At 36.5% G+C, this 27,253-nt stretch overlaps 1 protein-coding gene across 1 annotated transcript in view; it reads left to right on the forward strand.

Moving 5' to 3' along the window:
• LOC124605827 (protein retinal degeneration B) overlaps positions 1–24,753 on the forward strand; it is a 575,027-nt gene extending 550,274 nt beyond the window's left edge. Inside the window, exons 21-26 of the mRNA XM_047137749.1 lie at positions 680–836; positions 3,790–3,939; positions 5,065–5,245; positions 10,393–10,667; positions 13,472–13,621; positions 24,629–24,753. Of these exons, the coding sequence (XP_046993705.1) occupies positions 680–836; positions 3,790–3,939; positions 5,065–5,245; positions 10,393–10,667; positions 13,472–13,547 (839 nt within the window). The 3' untranslated portion in view covers positions 13,548–13,621; positions 24,629–24,753. The remainder of the gene's footprint in view (positions 1–679; positions 837–3,789; positions 3,940–5,064; positions 5,246–10,392; positions 10,668–13,471; positions 13,622–24,628) is intronic.
• Positions 24,754–27,253: the final 2,500 nt, after the last annotated feature.

A 27,253-nucleotide genomic window follows, 5' to 3' on the forward strand; every position in this document is an offset into this window, starting at 1 on the left:
TTACTGGGAAACTCCATAGAGTGAACAACATCTCATTGTTTACAATTATTTCCAATCTTTTTGGCTATTTCTGTATCCACTTTGAAAAAGATATCCACATTTATGGACAGTCCCTTAGCCCAAAACAAAAGCACAACTGCAGGCTGTTTTAGTCAAGTACTTTCCTGTGGCAAACCTACCATCTTACACTGGCTGCAGTTCACTAACTATTGACTGCAGAGTAATGTATACTGAATCTCTTCCGGCTGACATGCTGTTTCCTCCTACAAATAGACCAACAGGAAATTTATAACTGTGTGCAATATTTTGACATTTGTGGCTTATCTATTGACTCACCCTCTTAAATCTGTTGTTAATATTTCATATCCACATCATTTTTATATCACACTATAAAATGCATACATTTGATATTTTTCACATCCCAAAGACTCATCTACTAAGATATATGGAATCTGAACTAAATAATGCAATGGAAAAAAATCTTATTCATTTTATTTCCTTAGTTGTATATTTACTGCTTCTGGTTTACATTCTGTGTTTCAAATTATCATGTTTACTTTTCAAAATGGCTTGACTGGGAGTACCAGTCATGTGAGAAACTACTTCTTAGCACCCTCTGTTTGTTTATAGCTTTATTTACTTGTTTATAATAATTATTCACACAAGTTTTCCTTTTAAGGTGAAAAGGTGGACATTCATATAATGAAAGATGTGCGTGCTGGAGAGTGGACATTGATAGCTACAGAAGTTACTGACAAGACTGGACGGGTGACATACACCATTCCTGATGACAAAGCCCTTGGCTATGGAATGTACCCAGTAAAAATGGTTGTTAGGTTTGTTTAATGTTTTCATACTCTGTAATTTTGTGGTTATAGCAGTAATAATAGTTCTTAGTGCTTATGGTGATTGTGGTAATCACAGATTTCCTCTACCATATTTATTAATTGAAAATTTTTCACACTTTCCTTTATTTTTTTGATTTTTCCAGCACTTTTTGACTTGGTAAATAATACTTTGTCCATGTAGATAAGAGTTCGGAGTGTTAACCACAGAATAAGCATCAAATTGGACGGTGCCAATAGCAGCATAAAATAGTTGCAGATAAATTTTGAACATTTAGAACTAAGCGGGCCTTTTTGTGAACTAATTCTAAATCAGGAAAAGTATGAAGTGGAAAAAAATGCGTGACAGATAACAGTGGAGGTACTTCACCGAGGATGCTATGTTTAAAAAGTGATATAAAGTAAGAACAGAATATGAAAGATGCTGAAGAACTTCAAATGTCTCTGAACATGACACATCAAACAATTAATGGTTACAAAACTTGAAGGCCCTGTAAGACACCACCTTCCTCAAAATGTGTGACCATGTTGATCCTGCTTACACCATATTGCTAATTTTTATTTCTTTTTAACGATGTGTTTAAGCTGGAATACCTTGCTGGGAGCTGCCATCTAATGTAAACTGGTTTGCTATGTCAGTCATTGTATGAAAATAATTCATTTTCAGTGATAATTCAATCTCTTTCTGTATATTCACATTCATGTTGAGGTCCACACTGTATCACTGGAATGTTGTTATGATCGAACTATGATCACAGAGAGTATTTAACACAACAAATGCCACAAAAATATAACAAAATGTAAATACTACTTAACTGGAACTGCACAGTGTGGAAGCTGATTCCTGCTGCAATTTCATGGAGTGTACTGAAATGAATAACAAATTCCCAGCAGTCATACTACTTCAAATGTACCAGTGCATTTCTTTATTATGATAACAGACTATTGAAACTCTTGCAGCAGCCATTTGACCACATAAACATGTAGTAGTTTTTAGGCTTGTGAGATACTCTTACCTACTTGAGAGGTTGTCAGATTTAACTTATTGAATTTATATGACAAAATTTAAAGTGTCTAAGCAGTGATTATTATTTAAAAAATTTGACCTGCAATAAAATTTTGGTGGCATTTGATAAGATACATTGTATTTGTAAAGTAAGTACAAAACACACACGTATTTTCCTTGGTTAACTACTGTGCATTAACTTTTGGAGGACCAGCCACATACTTACATTAAAAACCCATTCATTTCTTTCCACTTCACTTGAAACCTGTTCAGTAAGTGAAAGAGGATAAGTTGGTAGGTTGACTGATTGGTTGGTAGGTTGATTAGTTAGACTTCTGTTAAAACTTTCAAGCTGAAACAAGTGTTCGATAAATAACATTATTCTCTAGTGTCATGTCCCCATCTTCAGGTATGTGCAATTGTTACACCTGTATTTTATTTTTCAAATATCTCTTCCTTTCTGTTATTCTGCACATTTTAATGCATCGTCATGGCTAAAACTTAGTTTCATGAAATTTGGTCATTTCTGCACCTGTATGCAACTCACTACAGCTGACTTATCCAAAACTGTCATTAATCTTGTTTGTAAAGGGGAAGCAAACTTTCCTCATGGGCAACTGTTGTTGTTGTTTATTAGTCCTGGAAATCTTTCTTTTTGGCTGCAGTACTCATTCCACCTCCTCATTAGAGTAACCATTTTCCTTAAAAGTAGGCTATAAGTAATTCAGCTCCTTTTTGCAAGTAGCCTGCCTATCATATTTTATTTGCCCTAACCACCAGTTTTTTCATTGAAGCTCTCTTCTGTGAATAGTTTCTATGCATCAACTACAGCTCTTGGTCCGAGAGTCTTAACAGAGGGACACATTGGCTGTGAATGCTTTCATTATATTATTGGAAGTTGTACTAATATACATTATAATTAATCTTTTTTCCTGATATCTTTGAATAATCCTTATTTTAAAGGCATAACATCCTACCACACATTATCTGTTTCATTCATTCTTGCGTGTTGCAGAAAGCTGGAATTTTTTGCTTTTCTCTAGATAAAAGTTGCTTAACAGCCTTGATGACAAGCAAGCAATTAGAGACAAATTTCAGTTACTGTAAGCATCTTCACACTTGAAATATTTAATTATAATAGTAATGCGTGAAGGTTTGAACCAGAGACATCCTATGTCAAGATAAGATCTGAAGATAGCTATAGCAGCAGCAACTGCTCAGTTACTGAATGCCTGTATTCAAGACTCGTCATAATTATTTTATAATAACTATTGATCATGGACTGTGCTTCTTTGTGACATAATATCTGTTTTTCAAAACTTCTTTAGATGCTTACCTTCAATTCCTTGTAATTCTTCCTGCAAAGATGTGAACATATTTTTTAAACATGCTGATATAATAAGATAAATTAGCTACAGGCTAACTTCAGTTAGATATTAGTAAACTTTCATGGAAAAAGCAAGATATAGGTAAAAAGAGCTTTTTCTGTGACACTCCATTTCTTTAGCTGTTTATTTAATGACTTTCTTGATAGAAACACAAAAAAGCAGCAAGAGAAAAAGTTGCTAAAGAAGCTGGTGTAACGACAATGTTACCTGTGGAAAAGACTGATTTTTATACCCGCCAGCTTCAAATGATATGCTGCATGCAGAATCTAGCTTGAGATTCTGAAGAAAGTAACTGAAGAAAAAGTCATTGTGTGAAACATTCTGACAGGTTAGAACTGCGTGCCAGACTTGGACCTACAAAGGATTCAGGGTGTGAGTTGCAATTCAGCACATGGTTTTAATCTTCTAGTAAGTTTCAAAACTGTTCGTACTCTACTGCAGAGTAAAATGTGCATTAGGTGGTTGTACCTTTGAATATTTTAGTTTAATTGTTGTTATATCACTTCTGTATTCATGCTGCAATATTTACAGGTGCTTATAACTGTTTCAGAGGTGATCACACATCAGTGGACTTCTACATGGCTGTTGTTCCACCTAAAACAGAGTTCGTTGTCTTCAGTATAGATGGTTCCTTCACTGCAAGTATGTCTGTGACTGGTCGTGATCCAAAAGTCAGAGCAGGTGCCGTAGATGTTGTGAGGTACAGAAGAACTTTGTTGTAATTTAATATTGGTATTCAATGTACTTTTGCCACTGTGTGTGTGTGTGTGTGTGTGTGTGTGTGTGTGTGTGTGTGTGTGTGTGTGTGTGATATATATATGAGAGAGAGAGAGAGAGAGAGAGAGAGAGAGAGAGAGATATATATATATATATGTAAAAATTTTCATCATTCCATTTTCTCTCGAGTACTGAGTGAATTCATTTAATTATTACTTTCATGCTTACTGTAAAGTGGAAAAAATTGCTAACTTGAATTAAATAGGTTATAAATAGGTGTTCCTTGAAAGATAACACACATGGAAAATGTGTGTGTCATCTGTATACTGAGGGCTTAAATATCAAGGTGTACTCGTAATACATTACAGATAGTAGAAATTAGCCAAAGTGGAACCACTATATGTTTGCTCTTCATGGATTTCACCTCAGAATTAGAGATGCCAGCAACATATAACAAAAAAATGCATACACACACACACAAACAAACAAACCTGTGTGCCAACATTACGCCAGCTGGACATACAAAACCAAGATGCAGTTCAGCAGGTGGACTGGGATGGGATGGTGGTGCCTTTTGCTTATGGTGGGTATAAGGAGAAAGAGATGGGAAGCTGGAGGAGGGGCAGGGAAGGGTAGCTAGTGGCTCGGAGGGAGGCAGCAGGTTTGCAGGCTAGGAATGTGCGATGGAGGGGTTGCGGGTGCATAGGGCAGAAGCTGACTCATAGGTACTGGAGCTAGAAACATTTGGTGCATGATGATGATGATGTGAAGATGTGGATTGAAATTGTTGCAAATCTAGTAGTGTTATTTGAAGCTTCAATATTTAGTATTATGATGGCATGTGGAATTTGGTTTCTTTCTCTCATGACACTGATAGAATCGTTCAGTGTGGGGCGACGAAAGGGTGAAGTGGACTGCGGTAGTCGTCATGGGGTTGTGGACCACTGCAGCTGTGATGGGGACAGAGCCCCTCCATCGTTTCTAGGCCCCCGGTTAAGATACAATACAATACAACTATTAACACATGTGCATTGTTAAAATTATAGTCCATTTCTAACATTCAAAATGTTGAATTGTACTATTATAACTTTAGATTTCTGTTTGGCAGGCACTGGCAAGAACTGGGTTATTTGATAGTGTACATAACAGGCAGACCAGACATGCAGCAGCAGAAAGTGGTCTCATGGCTGTCACAACACAATTTTCCCCATGGTCTCCTTTCGTTTGCTGATGGCTTTTCTACAGATCCACTGGGTCACAAGACAATGTATCTGAGAAACTTAATTCAGGTAAAGGTTATGTGAACTTTTCATAGACTGGTAAGTGCAACACGTGCTGATCTCAGTCCTCCTGACCTCAGTCTCCATTAGCCCTTATTGCAAACTGATCTGTAGCCCTTTCCCTTTCCCGTTCACTCACTCTGCTCCCTCTCCTGTACAGAGCCTCCCTCTTACTCTCTAATGTCTTCCTCTCCCAGTCTACTCCTCCACATCAGTGTGTGTCACATGTAATTACCCCATCATGTGCCAGGGCCAAGTTCACCAGTGCCACACTCCTATCTTTTACACTTGACTCCTCTCACTCCTAGCCCTCAGCCATCTTTCTCCTCCAACTCCCCACCCTGACCTCATTTGTAACATTCACTCTCTTGTGTTCCTATTTAACTAAAATTTGATGGTGATAGTATTACCAATCTTTTGCTTAGGCAATCAGATGAGTATTTATTTACTCATTTCCGAAACACATCATAATTACTTCACAGAAAAATGTTTAGTTTCATAGTTTTTTTTGTTGAGTCATGCAAAGGAATTAGTACTAATTATTGTAAGGTAATAGAATGTTTGCTGGTCCAAATTAGACATATATTTTAGTATACAAGACAATTGTAATCATTAAACTCAAAATTTTAGTAAATATTGAGTCTTTGTGTAAGTCCTTACTATTACTTATTGGCCTGACACCACCACATTGTCAAAGTTTCATTCTTTGTTATTCAGTTGTTTTTCTTCATTTAGGAGTTTGGCTGTTATGAACAGGAGCTTGTATGTTGTTAACAGCTCATTTTTCATCTTTTTTGGGGTTAATCAGTATGGAATGTCAAGTAGATAAAAATGAAAAATTTCAACACATTTTACCCTTAGAATTTAATCTAAGATCTAGTGCTGCTGGAGCCTTAAGAATAATTTGTGGCCTGTAGGGGTGAAGCTTTTGGTGGGAACTCTCTCATTTCTGAAAAGAAAAACTCAACTTGTGTGATGAACTGCATTCCAGAAAACCACCTCATTTTGATAAAAATCTCCCAAATCTGTTGTTTTACAGTAATGCTCACCAAACAATTTGCAGACTATCACAAATTACGGAATGTGATAACACAATCATTGTGAGCCTTTTGCATTCATTGGTAAGATACAAAACTTGGGTATATGGAAACCACATGTGTTAAGTGACACCAACGAAAATCCATAAATAATGATATGTTTTTCCTTGCTGGTCTTTTATGTAATTGGCACAAGCCATTCCTTGGGAACTTTGCTCCAGTTGACAAGAAATGGTGCCTGTATGTGAATTTAAAGAACAGGAAAGAATGGCTCCACCTACTGAAAAAAGAAAGACCCCATATGCAGGATTATGCACACCCTCAAAAACTATTGTACATTTGATGGAACCAAACCAACATTCTTCACCATGAACTGCTAACATGAAATGTAATTGTAAAAGCTGCTGCATATAACAAACAGCTAAGATGACTTCCTTTTGCTACTGAAAATTAAAGATCTGGTAAATCTATGTTGTTAATTCATGATATGCACAACCATATACTGGTGGAATCATGTCATGTATGATTGCTGAACTTGGTTGGGAGCCGTTTCCTCACTCTCTATAATCACCAGATTGAACTCCACTTATGATTATATTTTTTCAGGCCTCTCTTTAATAACATTCAGGGACAAGTGTTTCATGATGAAACTTCTTGTAGCATCTGGTTATCAGATTTCATCAACATTAAATAACAACAGTTGTACAAGAGAGGCATAGAACTCCTAACTGAATGATAGCAGACACAGATGGTGATTACATCACTGAGTAGTGTACTAACAAAATCAAATCATGGCATTATAAAAAGGCATGAACTTTTTCAATAAATTAAATTTCTTCACCAAAGTTTTGTGAGGAAACTGTTTAGTGGAATCAACTCATCACTACAATATTAATTTTGCTCTTTACTGTGAGATACTAATAATTACTTCATCACACTAATGATTACAAAAATTGTCTGGATAGTTGTGAGTAAATCAACATCTGAAGTTACTGTGGAAGTAAACTTGCAGACCTACTTTCTTTGCATAGATACTCTATTAGCACAAGTGCACATGGATGAATATGCTCTTGTTGCACAGAAAATAATGGAGTGCTAAACAAAATTTAAATATTTATCTTAAACTTGTTGAATAATACTGTCAGATGCAAGCTATTTTCAGATTAATAGAAATTTTTAATAAGCCTGAAATTTTACTTCAATGTTGTGCAATAACCCATTTGAACACACTATTTTTTCCCTTCAGTCTGTAAATCATTTCTCAAGAAATTCAACTAACATTATTGATCTGTGAAAATCATTTTTAGAATAAATTGCCTTTCTTTCATTATAGTTATAGGACTAAGGTAGATTTTAGGATTCAGACCAGGATCCTTTCAAAGAGACACAAACTGAATCAGTGACTGATTGGGTACACACATCAGTTACATTGTACCAGTGTATTCATGAACAATGCATAATAAATTTTTGTCAGTGCATTTGCACAAATCTAATTAAAATAGTGCTTTGGCTGTAGGTAACAGAAGGAATTACTGCATTTATGAGTATTATACATACATACCTCAGCATTTATGTAGCTCACACATCACTCTTTTCCCAGTTACTAAATGCCATGCAAGATAATTAGTATTCTCTCACCTTCAAATACAGAATGAATCTCCATCTGATGCTGTAATTCCTTGGGACTGAAAATACTTCAGTCTCACATCCGCATTTCGACCTGTGCAATCCGATGGCTAACAACCGTAGGTGCATTATCCTTTGTGCCTTCCACCTTTCCACCTTTTTCATTGGCATGCTTTTGTCTCCCTAGTGTAGGACTTGCCTCCACTGTTCTCATTCTGTCATTACAGAAACCACAGTGAAAATCCAATGAAACTTTGCACAGATGTTGGCCAGTGTCTGTAGTACATCTATTGATTGTATCATGTTGCTCTTTTGAGTTCTGAGTGCCCAGTGAGCATGTCAAGATGCCTAGAATATAGTGTCTCCCACCAAGTATGAGGACCTCAGGAGAAATTTTGCCTGAAGCTATGCACCCCACATAACTTAACTAGCAGCAGTCTGCAGGCACAATGAAGATGCTCCTGCAGCATTTTTTATAGAAATTGTTTAATCACCCACAATACAGCCCATAATTGGCTTCCTCTGAGTTTCATCTCTGTTCACATGAACTGCTGACTATGAAGACAACATTTTGGCACAGGCAGTGAGCTGTAGACCAGTGTAGAGAATTGGCAGAAAGCACTGGCAGCTGTCTTCTATCACAAGGGTATTGGAAAGCTGTTACAACACTACAACAAATGTCTAAGTCAGAGCAGTGACTGTGTAGATAAATAGCTGGAAGTTGTAGCTAACTGTCACAGATAAAACATTTTTTTTATTTTCATAGTGGTTTCCATTTTGTGGTCAATTGGAACTTATTTTCCAAATACCCATTGTATTATTTTGCAGTATACAATACATATATAGAATATGTCCATATTGAGCACAAAATTACAAGTTAATATTTAGCGTGTCTACCAAAGGACTCCTTGGTTTTAAAATTAAATTATATAAAAAGGAAGATCAATAGAAGAACGAAACAATGGAATGTTTACTATGAAAGCTGTAAGAATTTTACACAGGAATGTTAAAGTAGTAGCTACAGTTACAATACATAGTGTCTGTAAATAGTACTCAGAGGCCCAGAGTGATGAATTCCACTGGAGAAAGGAGGTTAACCACGTAGAAAGTAAAGGTGGAAATCATGTATTCCATTGAACAACATGTGTTACTGGTACCGGAATATTGCAGTATTTGACAGTGCTGCTACAACAAAGCACAGGTTTCAGACATGATTTAATGTTCCAAAAGGACCCAGTGTGAAAACCATTCACAAGTTCTTCACCAAATTCGAGTAGACAGTTAGTGTGGCTGAAAATTTGGTGGCAAATGTTGGCCAATGTCCAACTGTGGTTACTCCTGAAATTATCTTCCACAGTTTCTGAGCTTGTTTGGCAATATACGAGAAAATACACGCAAATAGTTACAGAAGAGAGTGATATGAAGTGTTTCAGCATACCTACAATATTGAGAAACAATCTACATGTTGCAGTTCAAAATGCAAAGTCACCAGGTCAAACTCATGCCTGTTGTGAGACAAACAGCCGACTTTGAAAGCCAGATTCTCACAACAATGGAGTCTTTTACGTTGGCTGCATCTGGTTCACAGGGTTTCAGTGTACAGCAGAGGTTTATTTGGCCCTTTGTCCATGTGAAATTCAGTAAGTAGTGACTGGCTAAGAGTTGGATGATCGACCAGACACTAAGTGGTCCTTGCAGCATAGGGTCCGACCACATCACACCAAATAGATGTTTTGATTTCTTGATGAATACATCAGGAATAGTCACTGTGTTGGATTATCCAAAATTTACTGATTCAGACACGAATTGGCTCCCTATTCACCCAGCCTGATTCCTTGTGACTACTTTTTGTGGAGTGCATTGAAAGACACTGTCTGTAGAACTACCCCACCATGCTGGGTGAGTTTGCATCATTGATCTGTTTGGCAATTGAATCCATTTCTGCAGAGACATTACCAGATGTGATGGCGAATTTCACTGCTTGTTTGCGCAATCTCTCCACTATGAGGAGATGTCATTGCAAAGAATGGTTGCAGACTATGTGCTGATATGAGCCATACAGTGTACACTACCATCTTTTAGCAGTTTTTGTAACCACTAATTCAAAACTGCTGTATAAAATACTTAAAGATTTCACAATAAACATAACATTTGTTGCATTCTTGTATTAATCTTTGTTTTGAGGCTATTTAATTTTAAAATCAGGGAGTTCTGTTTTAGACAAAGCATACAAATAAAAACAGCCTAAACATTATTTATAAAGAGAGTGAAAATTATGACTGACATGAAATGTTGAAGTTACACTTTCTTCCCCACCCCACCCAGTTCAACATACACAACCCCTCACAGCAGCCAAGCTTCAGCACTGTTACATTATAGTCAACCAGGAAAATACAGCTGTGTGTGCGCGCGTGTGTGTGTGTGTGTGTGTGTGTGTGTGTGTGTGTTTATAAAAAAAAGTGCAGAACTGCATTTACACTCTTGCTCTTACAGGAACATGGGGTTGCGATTCATGTAGCATATGGTAGTAGCAAAGACATCAGTGTGTACACTTCAATTGGTTTGAAACCAAAACAAATATTCATTGTTGGAAAAGTTTCAAAAAAGCATCATACACTGGCAACAATTTTGCAAGATGGATATGCAGCACATTTGACAACTTTAATGGCTCCTGGTGGATCTCGGCCTGCCCAAGGAAATGCCAGAATGGTCATACCAAGAGGATACTTTGGACTGCCAGGACAAAATGCCTCAATTAGAAGGCGCAGGTAATAATGAAGTTTATTTATGTCAATAATATTGAAAGTTCAATAACTCTGTGTCATTTTGCATGATGATGCCTTTGATACATCAGTTGAATCATCTTGTAAAAAGTGGAATCTCATTTATTGCATGTAAATTGTTGGATTATTGATGTGACCCTTCAGACTTATTTAATTTTGAACAATGGGATTAGAATATGTAGCTCTGATTATCCTTCATTCACACACACAGAAAGTGTTTAAATATGAATGCTCATTTAGTAGAAAATGGAAAATTCCAAATTCTGTATATTAATTATTTCCTATGTGCAAGCAGTAGTTTTGTTTATTGTTGTAATTTATTTTATTATTGCATATCAAACTTAAATTCTCAATAAAAGAGAAACAAATTTGATATAAAAATAGTCATCAACAGAAGGTGAGTGAAAATGATTGGCTACCATATTTGGCATCTGGTCAAAATGTAACACAAATTTAGTCAAATCTGTAAGCCATCTCTTCACTTGCTGATCAAATTAATTCAAACTGGTCTGTTTCTTCTGTAGTCTATTGCCAATATGATTTCAAATTTTAATTAAGTATTTGTGTCTTTTCTTGTCTTTTAGGCTTTTGTGGTAATGTGTGTTAAGTATTTGAAATCCCACATTTCTGGTCTGAAGTATCAATAATATGTGGAGAAGCTTATTATTTTTTCCGTCACACAGTTACAACACATGTAATGAGAATTGTTATTTTGTTTTCGGGAAACAAAATGTGTACTATGTTATTCTTACCGTTACTGTGCTGATAGCCTTGTTTCAACAAATTAGTAGTGGGTTTCAGGAAAAAAATCTTCATTCTTGGCCCATACATAAAGTAAGATATGGTACACTCATTCATGGAATATTCTATTATAACTTGCACTTATACTCAATATAGGTCCAGAATAATATTCTGGGTGGGTCTCTCTCTCTCTTTCTCTCTCTCTCTCTCTCTCTCTCTCTCTCTCTCTCTCTCTCTCTCTCTCTCTCTCTCTCTCTCTCTCTCTCCCCCCCCCCTCCCCCCCCCTCTCCCTCTCTCCCCCCCCCCCTCCCCCCCCCCTCTCCCTTTCTTTTTCCCCAAAAATTGCAGTAAATGTAGACAGACACAGCATTTTTTGCATTGTGAAGCAGTTGCTCTTCATTTTCCTCTACTGAGCTCACTGTGCAATGTTTTGTTAGTCTCTCATTACTTTCAGTTAACGAGAAGTGCCTTTAAAAACGAGTCCAATACTTTGCTTGTAGAGGGTAACACCTGCCTTCCTCTTGTTACATATTCTGGGATTTGCACTATTTGGAATGATTGTTCCCCAAGTGTTAGCACTAAAGTATGCAAACATTTTCTTACTCTGACCTGTGGTTTTATGGTGCACAGTATAAGGACTTAATATGCATTAGTACAGAGTAGATAAGAAAATTTTGTTGAACTTTGATCACTAATTTCATCAGAAGAACTGTTGCTTTTGTTGTAAACTTTACAAGAAGAAATGCTGTCATCATCTGAACTGTCATTACATTTAGAACTAACATTTAAAATTTGCTTTACAAGATGATCTCTTCCCCTAAAGCAATATTTTTTATAAGTAATTTCACAACTGGAGAACAGAAAGTTCAAACTGGTGTATTGCAATGTAGATAGAACACACAAAGGGAAAAACATTGGAGCAAAAAGGAATGCTGGAGCGTATGCAACACCCTCCTGTGGCTTTACAATTGGGCTATATTGACTTATAAAGGGAGCTGTAACTGTGCAAGCCATAGTCGCCGAATAATGTGAGGACCTCATGACAGTGTGGCTCATCATATCATGAGTAGGCGTTACCACTGCAGTTCTGGCATTCTCTCAGCTTTGGAGAATAAATAGTTTATTTTGAAAACAAGATCATTATGAGACCTGCCCAGTATACTGCAATAAAGTTCATCAGTTTCCCCATCGATTCATGTACTCGGTATCAGATTGCTTCAGTATGGCAAAACATGTAACATTTATGTTACACAGTCATCTGCCTACGAATTCATATTAGCTATAAATTTTTATAACAACAAAAATAATCAATTATTTATAATATAACATATATGGATAGATAAAATATCTACTCACCAAGCAGTGGCAGTGGAACACACACACAAAAGGATTTAACTAATGCAAGCTTCCGGAACCAGTGGCTCCTTCTTCTGGCAGAAGAGTTGAAGGGAAAGGAAGAGAGGTGAAGGAAAAGGACTGCTGAGGTCTAGGGAAAGGGGTACAGTTCAAAAAAGTCACTCAGAACCCTGGGTTATGGGAGACTTCCAGACGGGATGAGCAGGAAATACCTTCTCATCCCGTCTGGTAAGTCTCCCCTAAATTGGAGTTCTGGCTGATGTTTCTGAACTGCACCCCTTTCCCTAAACCTCTCCAGTCCTTTTCCTTCACCCTACTTTGTTTCCCTTCAACTCTTCCACCAAAAGGAGGAGCCACTGGCCCCAAAAGCTTGTAAAAGTTAAATCCTATTTTGTGTGTGTGTGTGTGTGTGTGTGTGTGTGTGTGTGTGTGTGTGTGTGTGTGTTCCCCTGCTGCTACTTGGTGAGTAGATTTTTTATCTATCCATTTATATTATACTATATTTTTTTAGACATAGGTGTAGCTTTCTCCCATCATTCTTTCATTTTTTTGCATAGATGCATAAAAATTAGAAGTTTGTGTTGTAGAGACTATATGCAACATGTAACAGCTTCACGACTGCAGCATGTGATCATTGGCCATAAGTGAGTAAGGAAAATATTATGTGACTAGAAGATTACTGTCTGTTTCAGCAATGAAACCACAGTCCCTTCACCTCCTCGTGGCAGCCTGTACATTAAGAGAAAAGTGTACATTAGTCATGTGTAGCACAACTGTACAAATCCAGCACCCATCGATTTGTAGTAGCAGTTGTTACGGAATCTTCTAGTCCCCTCATGACGGTAACTATCCATGTTTTGTTTTTCAATATACCTTGTTCAGTGTTTATTTTTCAAGGCCTATGTTAATTCTTGTGTTTGATCCTCACATATGTGCTCTTAATCTCACAAAACTAACCCTTTATCTTAAAACTTGACATATACTGCTGCTTCTGTTTTGTTTTCCAAACATTGGATAATCATAATTTTTCACAGTTCTAAAACTCATATATAAACTTTGTCCTTAAATATTATGCATTTCAAAATGTTCCCTGTATTCAGATATGAAACCATTTAACGCTCAACAACATGAACTAGACAAGTTCTGTAGTTGTTTGGATGATTCACCTATCACACACTACTGCTAGCTCTTAGCACATTTATCCCTCTGCTTTTATATCCAAAAGTATCACAGTTCTCTTGTAAATACTCAGTTTCTGTTGCCAATTCTTTGAGTCTTTTCTGATTGTCAGATAGGAAAACATTATTTCTACAGAAATGTTAAACTTGAAAGTTAAGTCTGAAACAAGTGTTTATTTTCACAATACCTTTAGTGTCCCTACACAGCAAAAACAGTATTTATATGGAGTTCTGAAATGGAGAGCACAGGCTCTTAACATTTCTTCAAGTTTTTTCTCTCATTAAACCTGTTCATGCCGATCAGTAACTAAGATCTCGACAATTGTTTCTGCAGAGAATTATGTTAATGGTAATTTATTGGGTGGAATATACCTAAATAATTTTCAGCAAGCCCTCCAACATTGTGCCTGTACAAGTTCTCACCCCTCTAACTGTGGCTGACTATAATTTAAATATTTATTAACCTTCTTTGAAATTAATTTTTATTAAACTGAACAACAACTATATCTCACACTCTAAACATGAAACTAAAAAAAGTGAAAATAAAACAGTTAAAGGAAGATATTAGATAAGAAGTGGCCGTCTTTCATATGAAAAGGTTTGTAATCAAGTAACTGGAAAAAATTAATGGTAGACATTTAATTGCTTTACTGTTGAAATGTTTCTATTTGTTAAGCATGGCCGGTGAGTATATTTTACTTCTGCTGAATATAAAAATTGAAGGAAGCATAAAAATCTTTCTTTCTCTTCAACTGGACATATTTCTGTAAATTACCTAAACATAAAAGTAATGTATTTGTGGGAAGCTAGTATTTCATAAATTTGTCAATTTGTGGTATAATCATTTCAGTACTAATAGAAATGTATATATGGTATAAACTGTATTTATTGTTTCTTCAACTGTAAGTAAAATAATTTCCAAAATGAAATTACAACTACTAAAACAGAAGAAAAACAAGAGACATTTACCTAGTAAGAATAAACTGAATATATTAGACGCATACAGAAGTTGACAGAAACACTAGCATTCGTGACAAGGTTTTGCTTAATCTAGCAAAATGGAGAGCAGAGGAATTGATGATGTGAGGATTAGAAACAGAAGTTGCACAGATCCTTTGTCAAGCGGTTAGAGTAGGACAAGAGGAAACTGAGACGTTGTCCCTTGAAACATTTTGCATTGTTTTTTCCCCTTTCATATTTTTTGTCAGTGAAGGAAGCCATAATGTAACAATTAAATGTAGATAATTATTAGAGATCTTGGAAACAGACACAATGTCTTACAGCTGATGTTCTTGTAGATGGAAGCATAAAGTATTAAATGTTTTTGTATCCTTAAAAAGTTTTATGAGATGATAAATGAAAAGCACCCGTTTGTTGTGCCTATCTCCAATATTAAACCTTTACACAGCAAGTAAAGTATAATACAACTTTATGTATGTTAAATACAGTCTCACTAAATACGAACTAATCATGGCACAAATGGGTGCAAACCTCATGTTGCTTCCTAGTTCCCTGAGGAAGTTTGGGGGGAGATGACTGGCTGTATAGTAGCTGGCCACTGAAGCAGAACACTGCAGGCCCCTTTCACATTACTAAGCACTGTGAAGCAAGTAGAGAGTAGGTATGAACTCTGAAAAGCACCACTCACAGGCACTTTTACATTGTGTTCCAAGGGGTGCCACATGGCTTTGGGTAGAATGTTTGAGCTGTGTGATATGGTCACCCCTCTGAATAAACTCTCTCATTGCAAAACCAGGAGCCCCTCTCATGAGAGGAAATTTGAATCTTAGTTGCCTGTAAGAACATGTGAAAATTAAAGGTGGCCTGAGAGGTGACACTACTTTAGGTAATGGAGTCTGTAAATCCTGTGGCAGTTCTGAGGCATGTGTTGCGAGTTCCTGTGAATTAAAAGATGGAAAAAGTGAAGTGCTAAAGGTTATCAGTGCTGCATAATCTGTATATGCTGGTTTTAAGCATTCAGTTGATATAGTATTGTGCCTGCCATTTTTCTTGATAACGAATGTGTTTCCTCTTCTCATAACAACACGAAACAGTCCCGAATAAGGGAAAGTGTGGCAGTCAGATGGCATCATCTCAGATCATGCGCCAAACTCTCATCTGTGTACATTTTTATGTATCTCAATTTTTCTGTCACAATGATTATGTTAAGTGGTATGAGGTGGCACGTGGATGAACACAGTTGGTGGATGAAGGCTGCAGAACCTTCCTCAGTCAGTGGAGGAAATGGCGTAGGTGAGAAGGAAACTACTTTCCATATATTATCTATTCAGTTGAACAGCGTATGTCTTTCATAAACGCTATGCGAAGTCCAAGCAGCGCCAAGGATAATGCATCAAACTAGGCCTCCATGTGGCACTTTAATGCCACCTTTAAAATGTGATGCATTCGCTCTACCATCTCAATGCTTGCAAGATGATAGCTAGTCTTGAAAATGTGCCTACTTTCACAGAGTAGGAGCAATACCTTAAAAAGCTGTTTGTCGAATTGTCATCCTCTTTCTGTCATGATGGTTTGTGGGACACCGAACCAAGATTGCACCAATTCTCATGCACCAATTCTCAAGCCATGGACTCTGCCGCTATATTGGGAATAGATACTGCTTCTGGCCATCTCGTGGAATGGTCAATCATCATAAATGAATAACAGGATTCCTCTTTAGTATGGCAGAGGCCCAACAATGTCAACATGAATGTGAGTTTACCTCGCTGTAAGTGGGGAGGGGGAGGGGGGGGGCAATCCCCTGGCATGAATGTGTGTCTAGGGATCTTGCTGAGTTGGTAACTCTTGCATGCATGTGCCCAGGTGCAACAATGCTTCTGCGTACTCAGCCAGATGACTTCCAAGCAACAAGCTTGGCAGAAGCTCTGATGTTTGGGTATGCAAGGTTGTGGTAGACAATGAAAATCTCATGCCACCATCACATACGGATGACATGCTGTTGCCTCCTATGACTTATGTTGCACCAAATTCCTTGGTGCATGGTCTGCCTAGATATGTGCTCTAGCTGTAAGGCCATTGATTCTCAATTAGCAGTAATGTGTTGAAGGAATGCATCTTTTTCCTTGACCAGCCATCATGTCAATCCAACTGATCATATTCAATCCGGGCACTAAAGACTACACTGTTGAGCGCCCATAACACCATACCCATCCATCCATCCATCCATCCATCGTATTCAATCCTGTGCAGTTGCAGGACAGACAGTCTGCACAGTGTTGTTTTTTCCAGCTACATGTTTTATGTCAGTAGTAAACTGGATGATGAATTCAGCATGCCTGCACTGGCAAGGCAGGTTGAGCTCAGTCATCTGTTGACATACAAAGGTTAGAGGCTTGCGATCAGTAAGTATCTTGAAATGTTTGCCTTCTATCCAGGGTCTTCAGTGTTTGATGGGTAAGCAGATGACAAGTAACACACTACCAGATACCCTCCATTTTTGTTGGCACTGACCGCCACCTGACTTACATCCACCATTACTGCAGGGAAGCACCTGGAACCAGATGTGCCAGTAAAGAAGCTATAGCTAGTGCCACCTTTAAATCATGAAATGTAAGCTCCACTTTCCTCATCCACAGAACTTTCCTGCTGACAGACATATTGTTTCTAGTCAGCAATCTGTCGAGCAGTTCTTGTATTGCCTCCAAATGAGGTAAACATTGCCTGTAGTAGTAGTTTAAAATCCCTATGAATCTGCGGAGACCTTTTAATGCAGTCAGTAAAAGCATCTGCTGAATAGCTTCCACCTTCTCAACCAGGGGAGAAGAGCGTGCATGAGAGACAGCAAAACCTGAAAAATTCACTTTGTTAATTCACAGTCACTGTTGATTATCATGCTATAACACTCTAGGCATTGAAACACCAATTGTAAGTGATTATTACACTGCAGCCATGTCTCAGAAAATACTAATATGAGGGCTAATCAAATATAAAAGGGATACTTGTTCATGAGCATCAACAGTTAGTATGACCACACCCCCATTTCTAGTATTGTTGAGTGGGGCTGTTAGGAGATAGGAGAGCCAACAATTACTTACTTCCAACAGCTTTGTCACTAATGTTCATGATGTTGGAGCAACAGGTGCACTGCTCAAAGCATAATTATAAAATTTCTTGCTTGTGAAAAGGAGTTGAAGTGACAGAAATTTTTCGGAGATTGACTGCACAGTTTGGTGATCAAACATTGTCAAGGAAGTGGGTGTTTCCCTGGCAGTTCAAGAAAGGAAAAGAATGCATGGAAAATCAGCAAGGTGATTGCTGTATTTGGACCAGCATTACAGATGAAAACATTCATGTGGTTGGAGACATTCTTAAAGGCAGTCAATGGGCAAGAGTATCAGAAACTGCAGAACAGGTCAGAATAAGTTATGGGACCTGTCAAGGGATCATCAAAAATGACATGCAGGTTCGTAAAATGTATGTTCCAGATGGAACCCTTGCCTTTTGCCTGAAAATCAGAAGTTGAGGAGTTTGGACATCTGTCAGAGGTTTAAGCAAGGTTGTGAAAGAAGGTTGGATCATCACCTGTGACAATACGTGAGCCCACCACTACATTCCCAAACCTAAACAAGCTAGTAAGGAGTGATGGAGGAAAGGGGAGGGTGTTCCAGTGAAAGCAAGGCAAGGTTCTTTCAACCGGTTTTTGCATGAGCTATACACAGTGAATGCTGCATACTACAGCAAGCTGTTGAATAAGATGAGAGATGCACATCACCTAGAGATGAGACCAAGCAATTTGACAGGTCCTCCTCCTCCAGGACAATGCCAAATAAATACTGCACATCCAACACTCTCCAAACTACAGGAAAAGCAGTGGACTCATCTCGATCCCAGACCTGTCACGCTGCGATTTCCATTTATTTGGACCACTTCAAGAAGGTCTAGGAGGGCACAGATTCAAAAATGGTGAGGACATGGATGAATTTGTTCACAGTTGGCTCATGAAGCAACCAGGCCTATTCTGTGATGCAGATTAAATACCTTCCTTCTCGCTAGGAAACATATATTTCTAAAGTGGGAAACTATGTGGAAAAATAAATGTAACTGCCTTTTATTTTTCAATACATGAATTGTTCTAAAAATAAAATTCTGTTTATACTTGTTTCGTCCTCGTACATCAAAACACATAGCAACATAGCGGAAAACGAATTTGTGAAGCGCTGCCATGTTCGAACAGCATTTCATAATCTGAAAGGGATAGAATAATATTCAGACAGTGGTGTTGTGACAGCAGACTTATATTTATGTGCATGGGCCTCTGGAATTTGTGAATATGCTTTGCACAATTGATCACACTAAAAACATGGGCATCAGACACATTGCAGTTAAAATCCGCAATGTTAGGGATGGGATACCTGTCAGGAATGGTGCAGGTATTTATGACCGTATAGTTCTTAACAGTCTCCAAGAACCATCCTTATTTCTACCTTTTGAAACAGTGATGCCCACACACTGTCAGATCTTAAGATGGTACCATCAGTAAGCATTTCGTCAAACTCCGCGTACATGGCCAGTAGTTTCTCTGGTGCTAACTGACATGGCCGAGCAATAACAAGCTACTCATATGTAGTCCAGCTGTGATGTTATGTGGAATAGCAATGCTTGTCTTTTGCAGAACTGGGTCTGTGAGTGTGGGGAATTCCTTAAGTAGCTGCTGAAAGAGGTTATCATCTGCGCTTGGTGTGACCCGTTGTAATGTGGTCTGGAATGGTGGAGCACCTGTTCAGTATGAAACTAATCACGTATCGCGCACTTTCAACATGCACAAAAATAAGACCAAAGAATAAGGAAACAAAGGCAGTTATGTATTCTGCATCTCAAAGATGAATCGCACTCACATTGGTGTTGATTCGGTATTTATCGCAGTCACCACAGGTTTCTCAGGTTGGACATTGTATTCACACCATAGAACCGGTACCAAATTGTTGGGGAATGCTTGCTTTTGGAACTGGATGAGTGATTAGTTGATGAAGTGGAAGGGGTAGAATGTTGTAAACTATTATACAGAATTAATTATTGAGGATAAACTGATGATGCAATGATTATAAATTATACAGAATGCAAAAGAGCACGAATAACCTCCGAGAAAGAGACGGAAGGGGTCAATGAGGCATCTAGTTGTGTGAGAAGAATATTCAGCTGACTAAATGTAGGACAATTGTGTCTGAAATATATTTCAAATTAATTGTCTTGTAAGGATCATAGAAGTCTTAGGAAATGGATAAATGAACAGAAGAAGATGAAACAGATGTAAATAAACTGTAATGGTGAGAAACAAACAAAAAGTTGGTTACGGATTGTGTGGAAGTAGGGAAATAGAGAATATGGTTGTTACAATTTGAAATGAAAGATGATGATAAAAAGAATTTTCTGGTGTTGAAAAGAATTTTCCACTTATGATCCAAAGAATTTTCCACTTATGATCCAAAGAATTTAGTGTTTTACAGACTGATGGAACAAATAATGTGACTGAAGAAAATGGTGAACAGGCATTCAAGAACTGATGGCTAACACATTAAAATTAATTTTGTTCTTTAATGCATTAACTGTGACACACAAACACACACAAACAAAATTATTGAAGTGACATAGCTCACAGCAGAAGCTTGAGGCAGAAAGAAATAACTGTCTCTTCTGATGCTGCAGTGTGATTGGTGAGTGGTTTCGGGCTGATGTGCACACATAGGTGGGAAATAGCAAGCTGGACCAGAGTTACATAGAAAGAGGGAGGGGGAAGCATTACACAAGATGTTCTGCTAGCTAGGACAGATTTTTTAGTTACGCTCATAGTCTAACAGCAGAGTGGTTTTATTTCTCAGCAGTCATGTGTGAGACATCTGATTGCAAATAAATGATCTTATTCCATTATACAAAAGACTTCTACTTTGCAAATGAGCTTCTGCTTTTTAGTCGTGGATTTCATGTGGAATTTATTTATTACTTTAGTATGATACATATATATGTGCACAAGTATATTAATTTCCTTACTTTTAATAAGAGAAATATTTTGTATTTGTTTTAATGTGAAGATTTATTTTGCTTTGCATGTATTAACTTAGTTTAGTTACAGATATTTACACTTCCAAATGCCGGAAAGTTGGATAATTTGTAGGAACTGTGTTTGTTTTTTAATACTTGTGGTAAGCTTTCAGTTTCCTTTTGATTCCTGTTGGCAATTTCTTATATATTTGTGTACAAAAATCTAGAAGTTCACTTTAAAATTTAGATTGTGCAAGATAATTTCACAGTTTTATTTTACATCTTGTGTTATATGTTTGAACTTGCTATAAATTGTCTTACTGCATGATTTTTGCAGCAGTTTTGTAGAATGTGTAGTATATTCATTTTGGATGTAAGAATCCTAATTTCTTAACTTGTAGATCACCAGAAAATGAAAGAAAATAGCCATAAAATACACTGTCAATGTATATTTGCATGCTTCCATGTGCAAGACCACCTAAATGAGTTTCTTGAATAACTTATCTGTTTGTTGAATTCTGCTTGCTGTTCACAATATATGCTGAAACTAGCTTCCACTTTCGAGCTGATAGCTACTCGCAGTAATTATATAAATTTTCTACCTGTTTGTTTCACAAAACCAAATCACACACATATTGTGTTTGTTTAAGAATGCATAAATGGGCAACACCAGAGATACAGTCTGGTATTCAGTGCCTGCTTCTTGGAGAAAGGGAGAAAATTGTGTGTGTGTGTGTGTGTGTGTGTGTGTGTGTGTGTGTGTGTGTTTGTTTGTTTGTTTGTTTGAAGGGAACAAAATATATATAATTCTTTTACTGCAGTGGTAGGCCATTTCATGCTACCCTTTTCACATTTTGCACTCCCTGCTCTTTCTGCTAATCAAATATTGTCATTGTGTTCCAGAAGAAAGTGCTTGGTAAGCAATATATAATGTCACTATAAATTTGGATTGCTTCTCATGTGCCGAGACACATGGCAAACAAAACTTCCATCCTGTGGCACTGACAAGAAAAATCTGAAAACGTAAAAGCCATTGGAAGATAGAAGTATTCTGTAGAACCCAGATGAAAAGTGACATACATGAGGGATATATACACTCACTACCTAAGGAGAATGAAGAAGGAAGTTAGAGTTTGATGTTCTATTGACAGTGAGATCGTTGGAGGTAGAGTTCTGGGTGTTGAAGGAGCCATATTGGTATTTGCCTGAAATCATTTAGAGATACCGCAAAACACAGGATTTTGAACCTTGAGCCATCCGAATACAAAACCAGTATTCCAACAATTGCACACACCTGCTCATTTACATTGTTAAATAATTAGTTACTAAGAGGGGTGTCATTTGAATGAAATACAAAGGGATAAATAGCAGTGACACAATGATGGGTAAGATGACTGAGTTTTTAATTTTAGCTTATGGGCAACTTGGTGTGACATTAAATAAATTTACAGATGTTACACAATTTCCTAGGGAAAATATGGCTACATGCTGACCATTTACATAACTAGATTTTTACTTTAATATTAATGCACATTACATTTTAACAAATGTAGCCAAACATGTATAGATATTGAATATGCAGAAACCTTCCTGTGTGCTTGAAGAAGCCATGAAACAGAAACGATTTTAATTTGCTTTTTTAAACGTTTCCTTTGTTTCCTAGCACATTTAATTTACATGGAAGGGAGTCAAACATTTTTACAATTACATACTTTTCTCCTCTCTGTGCACAGGTAAGGTTAAATTGTGGATATCATGTTTATGAATGCTATTATCTTTTACATAGCAAACTTCATAAGTGTAAGTGTATTGTGAAACTGTTGTTACTAAGCTTAGTTTTCTAAACAGTTTCCAATTGAGGTTTGACCTTCATACTTCTGCATAAAGTACTGGGCAATGTAACTAACACCAGAAAATGATTTTTCAGAATATACGGACTCAAGGATATAAATTCCAGTGACATCTAACATTCACATTGAACAGTTTTTTTTAACTTCTTCAGTACATAGAGAACTATAGTGGTCTCTGAAATCAGTAAATTTATGTAAAAGTTTAGTACGACATAGTAGAGTAGATAAGTAGTGCAAGAGCAGAGGCAGTGGCCTTTTTAAAAATGGATGTAAGTGTAGAAAGTAATCTAGAAATAAACTGCATAATTATGATTGTGAATAGGTAGCATAATTTGTTGTTAGTGCACTATACAGAATTTGCCTGGATAGGGTGTGTGTGTGTGTGTGTGTGTGTGTGTGTGTGTGTGTGTGTGTGTGTGTGTGTTTGAGAGAGAGAGAGAGAGAGAGAGAGAGAGAGAGAGAGACAGAGAGAGAGAGAATGGGCACAAGATAATATTTTTAATACCCTTACAATGTGTTTCTGTCCAATGAACAGTTTGTCAGTGTGTGGCATCGACTCAGAAAATTATACCATATTACATTAATAAATAAAAGTATGCAAATTAAGCTAATATTCTGATACTCTCATTACCAAAATCAGCAATCAATTGAGGCCCAACTGTTGCTACAGTCACACACACAAAAAAAGGGAAGGATATGTGAGTAAAAGAGCATTTTGTAGGTGGCGCAGATTCCTGTTGTTAGAGATGGGAACAGGTATTTAGGAATTGTGTCCATTCATTTGGTTAGATGAATAGCATGACTTACACTTCACATATGTGATGGAAATTAATCATTTACTGCAGCATAATTTGTTAGTTGTTAAATTAACAGGACAACATGTAATGTGTATAATTACAATATTAATTTGGTATTGCTATTATACCAAACATGTAATCTGTAAATGAATGATGTCTTCGTTTCTGTAAAATTTGACTCACTGTTTATTGCAAGATACCTAAGTAATTTTTACTGTTACCTATCTGGAAGCTGTACATGCACCACTAGTTCTTAATTCTTACAGGTATTTGTTACAGACATATGTGCATGGAAAACATACATTTTGTACAAAACACTTTAACTTTGCATGGGTTCAATTTGCCACATAGTAGGCAAATCATCTATTCTCTAATAAGCAGCCTTCAAGTAAATAATTTTTCTGTGGTTGTTATTTCAGACTATGGGAAAAATATGTACAGAATAAAGAAAAGTATCATAACCATCATATATTGAGAGACCAGCAGATTAAATTGGTTTATTGCACTATGTTATAGTAAGTTTCATTAATGGAGAAACTGCTTATGTCTTCTCATCCTAAACTCTTCACAAGGGGGAATTTTGTATCATGTGGAAAATTAAAGCCAATGTAAAAGAAAATTAGTCCAATTGTCCATTGCGTAGCTGCCCCCCCCCCCCCCCCCCCCCCCCTGCCCAGAAAGAAAAGGACATGGTGTATTGACAAATTGATGTCACACACATTCAGAGCACAAGAAAACAAATGAAAACATAATTATTTGATAATACAATGCTCTATAGACAAGTGTATGGAAGTTCAGGAGGATTGTCTCATGTTATCAATGCAGCATGCCTACATCAGCTGTAGTTTCTATTCCTCCTTGTTAGTATCTGGCTTTGATGTTTAATTGCAGTTACTCTTGTGCTTATTTTACAGTACTTAGTATGGTTTATTTTACTTAAAATATCCATAATGCAAATAATACTGTACACAGTGATCCATATAAGAATAATTAAATTAAAAATGCTTTAATTTCATTCTTTACTTCAGTCGATCTGCAAAGCGTGCAACGTCATATCCACTAATGGGCGGTGCTGAATCTCTGGACCGAAGTGCTAGCACTAAGACACGTTGGACTTCACGCTTCTGTGCAACTTCTTCAACTAAGCTTTGATGAAAACTTTATTTCTCAGTCTGGCAGTTTGTGAGAAGAAGTTTAGTTTTAAAATAGAAATTTGTTTAGTGGTTAAAGTATGACAGGAAATGTGGAAACTTTGCATTTAAAATTGATGTTGAATTTAAAGTGAGATGTATTTGCTGACATGAAATCTGTGACATATTCTACAAAATAAAAATAAAAAAATTCATCCCCTTTCTCCAAAAAAGGGGTAAGGAACTTCATTCATATATTCAAACATAAATTCTAAAGACATGTTTATGTGGGAGAGAATGTTTTGTTTCATGTATGTCTTTAATGCAGAATGCACGCAACCCGAAGTGTTCGTGGGCTGCAGAATGGATGAGTGCATCTTTTTTACTTCGTTGAAAATATTTATTTGAATATAAAAAATACGCTTACTTGTGAATATTGGTTACAAATATTCACATCCTTTATTGTTCCTTTTTGATGTCTGATGTGGAATGTGTGTTCATTGTAACTATCAGTGTAAATATTGTACAGCAAAATGTAAGATAATAGTGTTATTTGTTGCTATCGTTTGCAAGAAAATAATATTACTATAACTTCTTATGCTATGTAAATATTTCCCATTAATATGGATCCTAAAAGGCTATATTGTATTGTAACTCTCACGAATAGGTTATCAAGAATGTATGTAAATGGTTCGCACTGTAATGTTTAAGCAGCCTAGCCACTTTAATTGAAAGTATCTCTATATTTTTTGTTATCTTTGTTGGAAATGATATTCAATTTTATCACAGTCTTCATTAAGACTCATTGTGGTAATAAGTTGTTTTTTGTGTCCTTGAAGGAGTCTTCCTGTTACTCTTGTCCTTTTTGAGGTGTGTCTACCACGATATTAAGAGAAATTTTAAAAAAAGTATATTAGTTAGATATTTTTGAAATGTTGTTATTATTTATCTTTTGTAAGGATGTTGTTTTTATGCCCTACTTAATGTACAAATGCGGACAAGATCGTAGAGAAATAATAGTGTTTATATAGACACTTCATCCTTCACATATTCAGATGTAGTGAAGTATAGGCTATTTTGTTGTTATTTATATAGGTCGTTAAATATTTGATATGCTCCTTTGCATTTCAGATCCCTGGTAGAATGTTCCTCTATTCAGATGTGATAGTCACCTTTACAGATATGTGAAACTGTTACTTCAATTGACATTCTGCAGTTTTGTAATCCTGAATGTAGAGTAAATTTATCTATCTACAGTGCTATAAAACATTATTTTTCCTTTTATGAGCATCAGATAGTAGTAAGTGGATAATTTTGACACCTGAATCAAAAGTATTGTTTAAGAAAAGATACAAATTATTACCAGAAAGCACAGATTTTTAAGAGTATAATCAAAATTAGTTGTTAAAAGTAAACACAGCTACAGAAAAAAAATTAAACCTTCAGTTGAATTTCCTTTCTTCCAAAGTGAGGGAGTCTACAGATTATTTAAAATGATGAAAAATACCTACTTGAGGTTGACACGCTAACTCCTGAAGATGGATTTTGTTGAAAAGTGGTTTCTTCCATACATTTCACTTGGCTTCACAAATTGAAATTTGATTTCTAATGAACAGATGTGACAGCAGAGTGCATTTATTATGCTAAACTCAACCAATAGAAAATTACACAAAAATTGCTGCCTTTCTATATCTTCTGAAAAGTTTAGTTTAGTATTTACTATAGAAAAACATCTGTTGTTGATTCTTCATGCAAACTACTTCTACCTGACATTCAGACTAGAATACCTCTTGGAGCACTATAATCTATCAGTCAGTGAAACGATGCAAATAATGTTATTCAGTACTGTATAAGTAACTCCTCAGGTGTCAGTGTGTCCATATTCTACATTCTCAAACATAACTTTCTTAAATTGTAACTTCCTAAGCTCTAATTTTTGTAGTGCTCATTGACCACACCCTGATAATGCCTTTGCCCTGAACTTCATCAATCATAGTGTGACTTCATTTTAGTGTTACGAGCATTCTTACTGTATGTAATAAAATTATAAAAACTATAATGAATCTCACACTTTGAAAAAAAAAGCCTGCTGTGTTGAGTGATATTACTATAGTTTCTTAGTAACATGAAGTACCAATATCTTTAGAAGGTTATTCTTAATTTCATATGTTTTCAAGATTATTTGTGTACACAGTACCTGAAATAATAGACATTTCTAAGTACCACATAGAATTTTCCATCACAGTAGTTATGGTTTCAAGAGTTGAATAATTTACACATACTTTCAATTTCAGACTGAATCTATGATTTATTGATGTAGCTCTCAAAGACCAGTTTCCGTTACCTTATAGGCCATATAGTTTTCACTTGCATGTCTTAATTTTGTGCAATAGATTTGTAGTAAGCATCTTGTAAGTGAAATGTAGAGAAGAAGTTTGTAGCTATTTCATCAAAGGTTTTATTCAAAGATAAGGCATGGATGGTGCAGTTGTGCTTGTCAACAACTGGAGGTGTTTGAGGAGA

Source organism: Schistocerca americana, chromosome 1 (genome assembly GCF_021461395.2).
Source record: "Schistocerca americana isolate TAMUIC-IGC-003095 chromosome 1, iqSchAmer2.1, whole genome shotgun sequence".
NCBI lineage: Eukaryota > Metazoa > Arthropoda > Insecta > Orthoptera > Acrididae > Schistocerca > Schistocerca americana.